This window comes from Haliotis rufescens, unplaced genomic scaffold (genome assembly GCF_023055435.1).
Source record: "Haliotis rufescens isolate VD_foot unplaced genomic scaffold, xgHalRufe1.0.p SCAF_8, whole genome shotgun sequence".
NCBI lineage: Eukaryota > Metazoa > Mollusca > Gastropoda > Lepetellida > Haliotidae > Haliotis > Haliotis rufescens.
The window spans coordinates 7,269,594-7,282,502 of NW_025964372.1; the positions used below are offsets into that span (position 1 = coordinate 7,269,594).

Consider the following 12,909-nt stretch of genomic DNA (forward strand, 5'->3'; position numbering starts at 1 on the left):
TGTGCACACAGCATTTCATTAGACAGGTATTGATCAGGACAGTATGGAGAGGTCCTGGTCAAGTAGGTGGCAGTGGTGAGTGACCAGGTCCTCTCCACCTCAGATCCAGTGTTGCTCCCCACTTTCCACTCCCACTTCCCAGCAGCAACAGCCTCAGACTCCGTTCTTCAGAACATTTGTGAAAACTATCACACACCCTAAGATGTAGTGGCATCTCATAAGTTGATGAGATAAAAATCCAGTGACAGGTATCTTTCAGCGGTAGACTCCTGAAATCATACAGCCTAGTCCTAATAGGGGTCACTGACCCCAAATCTGAGAAGTGCCATACCCCGCTTTTATGCTTGTGGGGATATTTTAGTTGCAGCTAGTGGATGGTTCCAAGAACAGATCTTATGGGAAATTGATCCTACTTGCCCAGTTAGTATGTATGTAGTAAAATGTCATGCCATTGCAACACTTCGGCACCTTATAATCATTTTTGGTAAGGCAATGTTAGCATCTAGCATCAGTAGCCATGTCACCTACACAAAGATAGTCTTGTGCAATCCTTTGACAATTCATCATATTAGCTTTGGTACTGCACGTAACAGGATTGGCGAGTATCTAGGCGTAGATAAGTCTATCGGTGATGTCCATAACAAGCTGACTACCCCTGATGCTCTTATCGGCCTGTCTGTCATTCCGCAGTGATCAGTTTCTGCCAAGACTCCATCTACGTGGATTTTAGCAAGTCTCTGTTGATACAGGACAAATAAAGTTCTTTATAAATCGTTGAGAGCAGCAGCTGGGGTCAAGTGTCAATATCAGTTGTCTATTTCCGGATGTCTGTTTGTTTCTGTGTAGGTGGCAGACAGTGCACATTTCAAATTTGAAACCCGCTCTTTTGTAATAGATTCACACCGGCGAGTGTGGCCTTCATGGATGTTCACTGTCTGGCTTTGTCATCAAGCTGATGGGTAATGTAAATTGTGAACATGTACAAACGTGCACTTAACCCAAGAATTAAGGTAGGACTCGTGTGAGGAAGGATATGTTACGTAATTGGTACATGTAATGTGTTGGACGATGTACCCGACTTTTTGATATGGATTAGTTTGTTGACTTTTTGTTGAATGTACTTATGCACGTATACACATGTCTCAAGGGAGAAGAATGGATGTATTCACAGAAAGAGTATTTATTTCTAGTAATGTGTACGTTCACCCACTCATTGGACTTTCAAAAGGACGAGATCTAACCCCCTGAAACCTCTGTAGACCGCCTCTGTACAAAATTTCAATGTTTATTCCAGTCTTAATGAAACTGTAAGATATCTCCAGAAATGTATTTACATGTTTACAGCAAAAATTGGAATTTAATCCAGGATTAATTCCTGTGAAAGGCATGCTGCTTGTCGTGTGCATTGTTGACACCAGGACGCTGATTTGGCCACAGACATCATCAGTTGCCTGCTAACCAGCGTCTCAACACAAATCACACAAGCTGAAGCCCCCAATTGACAAGCACCCATTTCGGTGTATTTGCAAGGACTGAGGAGATTGCTGTTTGGTCAATGTTAGGACATGGTCGGGGGGATTAGAACACATCAGAACGTGGTAATGAACAAGTCTGTAAGATCACAACCAACTCGACTCCGTCTCATTCATGTAGGTGCAGCTTCTTCATGCCTTATCGATTTTGAATATTATTAATCCCAGTGTATGCACAGAATACTCCTGCCATGCCAGACTAAGTTTTTTGTGCAAAGGTTGCAATTTGGTTATGTTAGAACAAGGGAGGCTTTGAAAGGCTTTGACAAATTAGAACTTGCGTTGCTGGAAAAATGTGGATTGTTACCTTGCTGAGATGTACAAGTCTATTAATAGAGCTCTGCAAGCTGCTGATACAGGGGTGGGATGCTGAAGCACTCTTCATGATGCTCTCAACTAATATGGTGCTTTGTATGTCCGGAGGTGAACGTTGAAGATGTCGTGGTGTATGATAGCGTGAATCATGAGGATGTCTGTACTTCATCAGCTGAAAACAACAAAAACACCATACAGCTGTTGAGTGAAAGGTTATGTTTTATCATGTGTAGGGAACATCCAGGCATTATGAGTGCTGACTGTGTTATGGCTGACTGTCCAGTATCGACTAAGAACACACAGCAAGGTGTTTGGAGCCTTCTCAATCACAGTACCAGGGGCGACTAAGGTACAATGACCATTTCTATTGTCACTGTCGTAGCTTGAAATTTCAAAAATGATACCTCACCTCACTCACTGAAGACTTCAGTTATCAGTAGGATGCTTATTGTCTTATGTGATTCAATCAGGACAAGCAGAGTAGTTGATGTTACAACTATCGTGAGAGTTAAGACAGTGCACAGACTGCTTTGTGGAACAAAACAACCTTCCAGATAACAGGGTTAGAACTAAACTCAGCTTTACTAGCCCTAGTATCCTGGGTACACATCAAATGCCCATGTAGTGTTACAACAATGGGGAAATTAAGAAATTTGTACTAGCCCAAAGAAATTTTTACTAGCCTCGGGCTAGCGGGCTAGTGTCAAGTTCTAACCCTGAGTTAAGGTATGGGAGTTATGATCACCTGAGATTGCTTTGTACCAGGGCCATGGGTTTGATAGCAAGGACAGGGTCCCATGTAGCTAGGGTCAATCAGCTTGGCGCATATTTAAGCTAAAGAAATGTGGTCCTGATTTGTCTACCAGTATTTATGTTGACCCTGGATTTCTTCAGTCACCATTGAACCCGTTAAGATCCGAGTTAGAACAGGTCTCCAGCAACTCATGCTGGATATAAACAATAGTGAAAGGCGACTTACAGGAATGGATGGTCAGGCACGCTGACTTTGTGATGCATGTCATCTTATCCCAAGTGTGTGGATCGATGCTCATGATGTGTAGTCCAGACTCGATTATTTACTTACTGCCATCCTATAGCTGGAATATTGCTGAGTACGGCATTATACAACAACCAAATCAGTCACCATTGACATGTGACTGAGTCTCATGTTTGTGAGGGGCAGTCGGGTAGTCTAAAGGTTAAAGCGTTCGTTCGTCACGCCGAAGACCCGGGTTTTCGATTCCCTACATGGGTACAATGTGTGAAGCCCATTTCTGGTGTCCCCCGCCGTGATATTGCTGGAATATTGCTAAAAGCGGCATAAAACCATACTCACTCATGTTTGTGATCATGGTGATGAAGCAAAGGCACACATGAGTATAATAAACACTAAATACACTACACCAGTTCTCCATAGTGTTTGCCTTTTGAAACAACAGTGTTGGGCCATATACTCCTAAATTGGTAGATTCCCAGGAAGTGTGGTCGTTATGGCAGTCATGGAGATGTGGATCAGGTGGTCACACACAGCTGTGTTCACTGTCGACAAGCCAGCTGGAAGCTTGTTAAAACTGGCTGTGTTCACTGTTTCGACAAGCCAGCTGGAAGCTTGTTAGAACTGGCTGTGTTCACTGTTTCGACAAGCCAGCTGGAAGCTTGTTAGAACTGGCTGTGTTCACTGTTTCGACAAGCCAGCTGGAAGCTTGTTAGAACTGGCTGTGTTCACTGTTTCGACAAGCCAGCTGGAACCTTGTTAGAACTGGCTGTGTTCACTGTTTCGACAAGCCAGCTGGAACCTTGTTAGAACTGGCTGTGTTAATATATTGATGAGTTGACCCTCTGTGGGAGGTAGCCCTGGCAGATCGTGTGTGGTAGTGCAGTTATGTGTAGCAGCGAACACCTGTCACCGCACTGCATGCACACATTGAGGCTGTGCAACGCCTACCTGCATCAGCAAACTGATCTTGTGAAATAGACGCACCTTGATGAAAGTGAAGACATTTAGCTCATTGTCAGTTTAGGTAAGTCTACACAACCACAGAATATATTTCACAGTATTGCTGTTAGTGAGAGTTGTGCTCTCTTTTCAATGTGTTTACATAATGGTTATAATAGAATGCTTGGTCTTGTTCCTGGTGTGCTTGGCAGACATGATGAAATCCATTTATTGCACGCCTATATTATGTCATTTCGAGTCTAAACACACTTCTAGGTAGTGTTGACAGTGTTTTGCAGTTATGCAGTTTCTGTGTGGATGGTAGTCATTGTAGAACACAGTGATAAGATCACTCAGTCATATGTGTATTATGCATTGAACTGAAACCCACAATAAGGCTGCTGGGATATAGTTTGTTTGTTGTTTAACACTGCACTCAGCAGTATTCCAGCTATATGACGGCGGTCTGTAAATAATCGACCTTGGTCCAGGCAATCCAGTGATTAACATAATGAGCATCGATCCACATAATTGGGATATGATGACATACATCAACCAGGGCAGCGACCCTGATGACCTGATCCAGTCCACTATGACAAGCATGGATTGCTGAAGACCAATTCTAACTCGGATCTTCATGGGACCGTTATCTAGCTGATAGTCTGCTTTACTGCCAATGTTATATGTTAATCCACATCTTTGGAACAGTCTTGCAATGGGTTAGTCTGCTTCAGTATCATGGGTTATACAGAAACCAGGTTATTTTCCTTACTGAATTGCAGACTGCCTCTATCGTCTAGTTTTAGAACATCCGCCCGGAAGCAAAGGTTCAATCACTAGTTGGTCATACCAAAAGATGATACTTGTTGTTACCCTGCCTGGCACTTTGCATTAAGGGGTTATAAACAACTGGTCCAGTCTGAGTCAGTATACTGTATCTGAGTGGGGTATTCATGTTAAATTGTGGCATATTATCTCAGTGAGCTAGCACTATATAATCAACATTACTACACATGGCTACCATAACACATCTTTTTTCATTATGTGTCTGCCTGTAAGCCACAGCACTTTAACTTTAGTTTTTGATGAGGCAGCGTTAGAAATTGGCACTGCTCCTGTAGTCCTTGCCAAACTGCCCAATAGTTAAGGTATCATGGGGACTAGTAGAAATTTGCCATTTTTAAGGGTTTTGCCATATGTTATCATTATAAAGACTAGTGGACTAAATATGTTAGTTACTACCCCTGCGAGGTTGTCTGTTTGACTGTGGACTGTTTTGGTTATGAGGTTACACACCTAGCAAGGACAAGCCTTGCTGCCGGGCATCCCTGCTGTGGGGAGAATTCCTAGGATGTCTCCCACATACCACCGCCACAAGGCTAGACCCACTCAGGCGTGGTGAGTCCTTGCCACTAACTGTGATCAGTTGTTAGGGAAGGGCTACGAGGATTGAGATTTGATTTGAAAGTGCCACACATTTTTTCTGAATATATAGTATATATAAAAGTAACTAGTCTTGATGAAACGGTTCAATGGTTTGAGCATTATATGAGATTGATTGATAACTTATTTTTGAAATGTGCTGTTATTGAGAGGTGTTGGAGAAATGATAACCAACCCAGGGAGCCCAATCATACTGAAACCCCGACATAGTGAAACCAATCATTATGAAGCCTGATCATGGTCTAACCAATCATAGGGAAACCTGATCATAGTGAAACATGATCATAGTGAAACCTGATCATTGTGAAATCTGGTCATAGTGAAACCAATCATGGTGGAGTTTGATCATAGTGAAACCAATCATTGTGAAGCCTGATCATGGTGAAACCTGATCAAAGTGAAACCACATCAAAGTGAAAGCCCATCATGGTGAAACCAGTCATTGTGATGCCTGTGTCCTTTGCTGTGACTTGAATACCAAGAAACTCGGCCTTACACCCTTCCATTGTGTTGTGATTACATCTTTAGACAACAGTATTCTGATAGTCTTGTTTACAAGCAATATGTATCTAGCCAAGAATGATTTATTGTATGTTACTGGCAATAGAAAATGTTGTTGTATGTAGTCGCTGAATGACTGTTGTTTTGTTGGAATTTCTGAAGAAGAAAATTGTGAGAACGGATAACTGCTACTGACACTTATTTACGTATGAACTTCACTCAAAATAACAGACCCTTGTGCTAAAGTTAGAATCTTCACAAATATTTACTGGGTGTGTGGCTATTCTTGTAGTAGCGTCGGTGTTGATGGCAGCGGTGATAACCGCGTAGCAGGCATTGCTCCCTGTGATAGATGGACCAATCCTACCTTGTGAAAGACACACATAGATATGAAAAAGCAGCCTATTTGGCTCAACTGGTTGTTTCAAATCTTTGAATGGTATTTTGAAATGATACACCTGACGAAGAAGTAAGCCTATTGGATGCCATTTTAGCATAATCTAATAATAATAATAGGAAATGACACATTGAGGCCCAATCTGACGAATTTTTTGCACAAAATATAGCCTTGCTTGACAGCGGGATAAGGATCTATACCTAAACCTTATCTTTTCTGTAAATAAATTTGTTTGCCATAAATTGTCTCTCTTTGAAAAAATACCAAGATGATACTTTCTTATTAAGACCAAATAAATAGGTTTCTCAAAAGTGTGGAGGATGATAGGACCTGTTTCATTTTTTATTCCTTATTTCAAAACCTAATTGATGGAGGAACACTTTTCAATGGTTTTCACACTTTGGCTCATAAATTCAGTTCTCTAGCAAGGATAAAAGTGTTGCAGGATATTTGGAGCAGGTTTTTTTATTGGCAATGAAAACGGTCATGCAAGATCAATAAAAGATTATTTGCCACGTTATGGCACAAGAATACGTGTTGGTCATGGCACGATATATGGTTGAACTATTAGCTAATGTATTCATATTATGATATGTAAATATAAAAAAATACTGCTTAAATACAGTCCATTGACATAGACATCTGATATTTCACACTACATAAAGAAAAACACGTACACACAACCAAACAACAAATGCTATATCCACTGAATGAGAGTGTAATTTTACAGATGGATGGACATTAAACAAATAAACATCTTCCTTACAAAAGCAGTTTTCATCAAAGACCCACTTCAATCTTCAGTTTAGTCAAGGGGATTAACTTTGTCGAAATTCATTGTCTCTGGGAACACATACCATTGTGCTGAAATACTTTGATGTTAATCTCAGCTGAAACAATGCTGGCTTTTTTTGCATAAAACTCTGTATTGTTGGGTTATGTAACTGATTTATTGTTCCATACCAGGTGTGATGCTTTAGGTAATTGGCAGATCTGTAAAAGTAACTTTGTACCCATTTGGGTTCATCTCATTATGAAGATTATGCTGACTCGTCATGGTGATAGAGTAATGGGATTATAATGATTGCATGTGAATTTAGCATTTGCAGGGATTTGCTGACAGCAGTTTATCTGAAAAACATGTTAAACGTGTGGTAGAATATTCTTGTTGTGTTATGTTTTATACATGTGGTAGAATATTCTTGTTGTGTTATGTTTATGACATTTTGTTACCAGTTTTGTCACTGTGCTGCAGTCAGCTTCAAGTGTGCTAATTATTTTCAACATCCAGTTTGCTATATATATTTTTTAACATCCAGGTACATATTTAGCTGCAGATGTGGCTCTACATTGGTGATCATGTACATATCATGTCAATTTCTCCCTCCCCTCTCTCATGACCTGTGTGTGATGGGCAGGCATACTTGTCAATAACCAACTCATGGCAGATAAACATGTCACTCTGCACCCATGGGCATGCTGGTGTAAAATACATGGTGTTGCCTGGAGTAGGGCAAAGGCCACTATTGTTAAGCATGTTCATGCAATTCATCACTGGACAGACAGACACACAGGGCATAGGCCATGCATGATTGATGGTGACAGTAAATTGTTGGCATCATCTCTGAACTAAGGTCATTTTAATTTTTACACTATTTTCATGTCAGATGTTGATTTGCAACTCCAAACTCCACGAGGTTTAGATAGGGATAAAGTAATGCAGAGAAGGGGGGAGAAGCTTGATTTAACAACATGTGCATAATGTGTTTGTACATTTCAAATTAAAAGACTTTCCTTGATTATCAGTATAAAAACTGTACAGTCTTTGATCATTATGATGTATATCAATACTAATTCTTAGTTGGATGTAGATATCTAGCTTTTTATCAACAAATCCCTAACACTACTACAATTTTAGACAAAAATAATAGATTTAAGCATATTCGGAGCAAATCTTATTTACTTATTTACAAGTCCTTATAGTTTGTAATAGTTGGACAGAAATTAACAATTTCACAATAATGGCATTGACAATGTTTATTAACAATGTGTAGTCTGATCAGTGCAGGGTGAACTTGTCAAGACCTGACCCATCTCTTTCCCCAGATCCTAGAGAAAAAATAAGTGTAGATTAAGGATTGTTCTGGGCTATATTTGGATTTAATTCTTAATATTTTGTAGATATATATTTTTAGAAACGAACTTTTTCTATGACTGAATGCAGGGTTGAGTATCTTCCGCAGATCTGCGAATTTTAGTGACCACAAATTTGTTAAAATCTGATGGCCCCCAGTAAACACCCCCAAATTATTGACCATGTCATCCATTCTCATCCCGGTAAATGTCAGTCTACGGTCAGTGCTATTTTGTAGTTTGGGCCCGCGGCCTAGCCTGACTTTCACAGGCTGTCAACTGTTTACGAAATACCTAATTTTCCTGACAACACCCCAAACTAAATGTAAGAAAGCCATGTCTATCAACCTTGAGAATCTGTCATTATCATTCTCATGACATATATCTGACAGCTATGTATCACCACGGGAAAGGACAAACCCTCACACTGAGATTTGCTACAAGTTGATGGGTCTACTTGTGCACCTATTGATCGCGTAGCGTGTGATATTGAATTTTGTCATAATCGATTGTTGTACCATTTTCAGACTGTAAAGCGCCATAGTTCCTACCATGGACCTCCATCCAAGCAGCGACAACGACGGAACTTGAGGCGACCGTCAGGATCCTACGTCTATGTCAGGTAAGAGATATACTAGAGAGTAATGCTCCTTCTCGGTCAGGGTCATGGGTGGAGAATTTCTCCCAACATGAAGACTTTGAAGACAAAACATGCTGAGTTCAGTTTTACTATTGTTTTCACCTTTGAAATGATACCAGATTGTTTTGCCAATTTTTTATTATGCAAGTTTTAGTTAAATTCTTATAGGTCAAGTGACCCAGAAACTGTAGTTGATTGCCAGGTTTTGTGAAAATCCAGAGGACCCATATTGTTCAGAATTCGGGGAATATTTTATGTTTTTGGGTGTCAATGATCTGTGTTTTCTTGGAAAGTGAAAGCACTGTATAGTTTTGTTTCAATTTCCACGTTTTTGGAGTTGGATATTGCGGTTGAGACCTACATTTTAGCATTGGTTGATTTACTTTGAAGAGAATTTGATTTAGTTATATCTATTCTTGTGTGTGGTGACCTAAATTCATACTTCTAAATCTTCTATGATCATATATACAATGGTGTCTATTGCTGTCATTGTGTTGTCACTGACAATGAGGTAGAGGCTGTGCCCCTCCCCTTCCTTGTGTTTTGCATGTACATTTCACTCGAGTGCATGCTTATTACACACAGGGCCTACTTCCGCACAGTAAGGGTGTCTTCCTACACATAATTATATCAGCTTACATGAGTGTCAGTCCCGGCCACATAGCTGGGCAGGGCAGGGCAGGGCAGGGGGCACACTCTCCTGTCAGTTACGTGTCAATACACACCATGTTTATTCAGGTAAGTGTATATTTCACTGAAATTGACACCCATGGCTGTGGGTAAGTTAGTAAACAGTAAGCGATATCTTTGTAACATATGTTGGAGATATCTTAATATTGTCACACCCTTGTTATGTCTGGAAAGGTTTCTATGACAACGGGTATCTGATGCAATTCAACATCAATGGCCAGCTGTTTACAAGTGACGGCTTGACACAATCTGCGGTGAACAGATTGTCAAAGATAGAACTGGGAACAATGTAGCAGTGTTTTAGATACTTTGGAGAAATGATTTCAAGGAGTTAAAAAGTGTTGAAGGAAGCTGGCACAACTTGGAACTGATAAGAAGAATCGAGAATAATTATAGTGAATAACAGTTCCCAATAGCGCTGAGGTTCAATGAGACCCCATGCTTCATCAAGTTATAGTTTTCTTGACAAGATGTTGCTCTACTTGAAGCCCCTCTACACTGTCACCATATTGTTTACTGTTATGAATCTGTGGCCCTTGGTAGGTAGTACATTTAGTTCATTGTCTGTGGGTGAAGCAGTCTCAGCTCTGTGTGGCTTCGTTCTCAGATTCCCATCATAATCAGGGAGATCTACAACCCTACTCATGTATATCCCTCTGAAAAGGTCCTTGTTTCATTTCTTCAGCCAACTGTCTGGCCCATGTCTGTATCTGAAACGAGATACTTTGCAAACAAACACACCAAGGCTAGTTATGTAATCTTGCAGACTGGATGAAGGAGCTTTGTTGGGTAAAGGAATTTGTCTTTATTTATAATCAGGAAGTAGACAGAGGCAAAGTATCACAGGGCATGATCATAGTTGACAAAATGTTGTTTTATGGTGTATTTATTTATTAAGTGCATTTGACTTGGCTAAGAAATTTATTTGTGTACTATTTTAAAGGGGTTGTGGTGTGGTTAGTTTGAGATTGGTGGCTGAATACTGTCTAGTGTTTGCTTTCAGTTAGAGGTACCAATCCCATTGTGATACCTGCTTGCTCCTTACTTGCACCCTGCTTGCACCCTGCTGGCACCCTGCTGGCACCCTGCTTGCACCCTGCTTGCACTCTGCTTGCACCCTGCTTGCACCCTGCTTGCACTCTGCTTGCACTCTGCTTGCACCCTGCTTGCACTCTGCTTGCACCTGCTTGCACCCTGCTTGCACCCTGCTTGCACCCTGCTTCCACTCACTCACTGGACATCAGATTGACTTTAACCAATAGTTTGTGAAGTATGCGACACCTGTGAAGATCCGGGGTAGAATAGGTCAGACTCCATTATTTACAGACCACTTTCATATAGCTGCAATGATGCTGAGTGTGGCATTAAACAACAAACTCTCCAAAACATGATTATGATATAGTGAGTTGTCATGACATATCATACAATGAGCCACATACATTATAGATATGACGATACCTCAAATCTGAAGTATGTATTATCGAGGCGAGTGACTTGTAGACGAGCTACTGGAAATAGTTTCATGCATTTCCAACCCAATCATCAATTACTGGGCATGTTCTGTGAAGAGTGTGAAGCTGATGTGAAATGTAGACAGTCAAAACCTGATGTCTGGGGAAGATTCGCGTGGAGGGAAGATCCGCACCGAGCTCCCGTTGAGCGTGAAACAAACTGTCTGTCCATTTCCAGTAGCTAACTTAATCCAGTATGGAAATTAATTTTCATGCCCAATGTTAGGATTTGCCAGCTGAACTGACACTGGCGGCCATTTTTATCTAGCACTCTTGTGTGTGGGTTTGATGCATGACAGCTGATGTGTGACAGCTCTACGGACAAGGGTGACATTAAGACATGAAACATTCGATGCATCTTGCACACAGGATGATAAATAGGTTATTTTACAGGCTGACACTCATGTAAATCTCCGAAGAAAGGTGACTGATCCTAGAATATTTTTGTTGAGAGTCAATTCTGCTTTCGTAGGCAATGGGAAAAACCTAGTTTTTATCAATTGTAGGTTGTCCAGGGAAGATCAGTGGGAACTGGTTTAAACTGTTAATGAATTTTGAACTGCATTATTTAGGTTTGTTTGCACATTGGCTGAAAAAAACAGCTGGAAATGAGGATTGGTTGGTCACAGTGTGTGCCCTGGGCTGACAGTGGGTCGTATCCTCTATGGGGGATTGTTGCTTATGCTGCCATCATACATCCAAGCCCAGATGTGAGAGGCCTGTGTTTGAATATTGCTGACTGGTATTAAACGACCTTCATTCACTAAAGTTAATGGAACTCCCTCATCAGGCGATGGACATGTAGTAATGCCTTTCACTTTTCTAAAAAGATATTTTTTGTCAATAACACTATCTGACATTAATTCCAGCATCATTTGCCTAAGATTTTGATGGGATTGCACCAGACTCTTTCCTGACCTTCTGCCTGTCTACTGATGTGCTTTTGCCTTTCCAATATTGAATTAAAGCCATCCATCCAGCTCAGTTGATGTAATGTTGGACCAAGGGAGAATGGATTGTGTCATTAAAACGTAAGAGGCTTGACTTATTGAGTAATTTGCAAGGGGCTGTGACACGGATGAAATCAAAATTGGAAAGTTTTTCCAAGCCTCTTCGACCCAGAGTAAATTATCCTGCAATCCCTCTCCCAAGCCTGCTTTTAGAAAAGCTGCTTTTAAAAACATGAATCTTCCTAGTTTTCAACTTGCGTGATGTAGGTCTTTGTTTCACGGAACTGATGCTGCTTGTTTTGTCTGGATTAAAAGTGTCGAAATGAAGTGTCACCACCTTGTTGAGCAGTGCTAGTTAAGCCGAGACTAGAATTAGTTTAGGGAAGTTTGTTGTTTTCCCCTTTAGGCAATATTCCAGCTATATGACAGCAGTCAGTAAATATTGACAGCCAATCCAGTGATTGATATCATGAGCATCAATCTACACAATTGGGGTCGATGCGTGCATCAACCAAGTGAGCGAGCCTAACCACCAGATCCTGTTTAGTCACCTGTTATGACTAGCGGGGGGCACAGATTGCCCGGTCTTCTAAGGCGCAGCGATTCGCTGTGCAGAGCTGCGTCCCTTGGGCACGCCAAAAACATATGATTGTTTCTAGGTTTGTCAGCACCATACCCGTGCTCATGGGTTTCACTCAAGTGGTAAACGTCCGAGATGGGCATGACTTCGTGCTATCCTCCCACATTAAGCTGACATGCCGCGATATAACTAGAATACTGTTCAAAGCTGCTTACAAACTCACTCACTCTTATGACAAGCATGGATTGCTTTAACCTCTTCACTGATGTAGTTCTGGGTAG

At 41.0% G+C, this 12,909-nt stretch overlaps 1 protein-coding gene across 6 annotated transcripts in view; it reads left to right on the forward strand.

The window, feature by feature from the left end:
* Positions 1-12,909, forward strand: part of LOC124148969 (ras-specific guanine nucleotide-releasing factor RalGPS1-like) — an 80,045-nt gene that overhangs the window by 20,153 nt on the left and 46,983 nt on the right. For 3 of the 6 annotated variants that reach the window (XM_046520270.2, XM_046520264.2, XM_046520265.2), the window contains exon 2: positions 8,785-8,879. Coding sequence is in view for 3 of the 6 variants with exons in the window: in XM_046520264.2 (XP_046376220.1) it covers positions 8,785-8,879 (95 nt within the window). In the remaining 3 variants the exon portion in view is untranslated. Of the gene's footprint in view, positions 1-962; positions 1,011-3,742; positions 3,869-8,784; positions 8,880-9,553; positions 9,636-12,909 lie in introns of those variants that run through there. The other 3 variants (XM_048388863.1, XM_046520269.2, XM_046520271.2) reach the window with 3 other exon arrangements.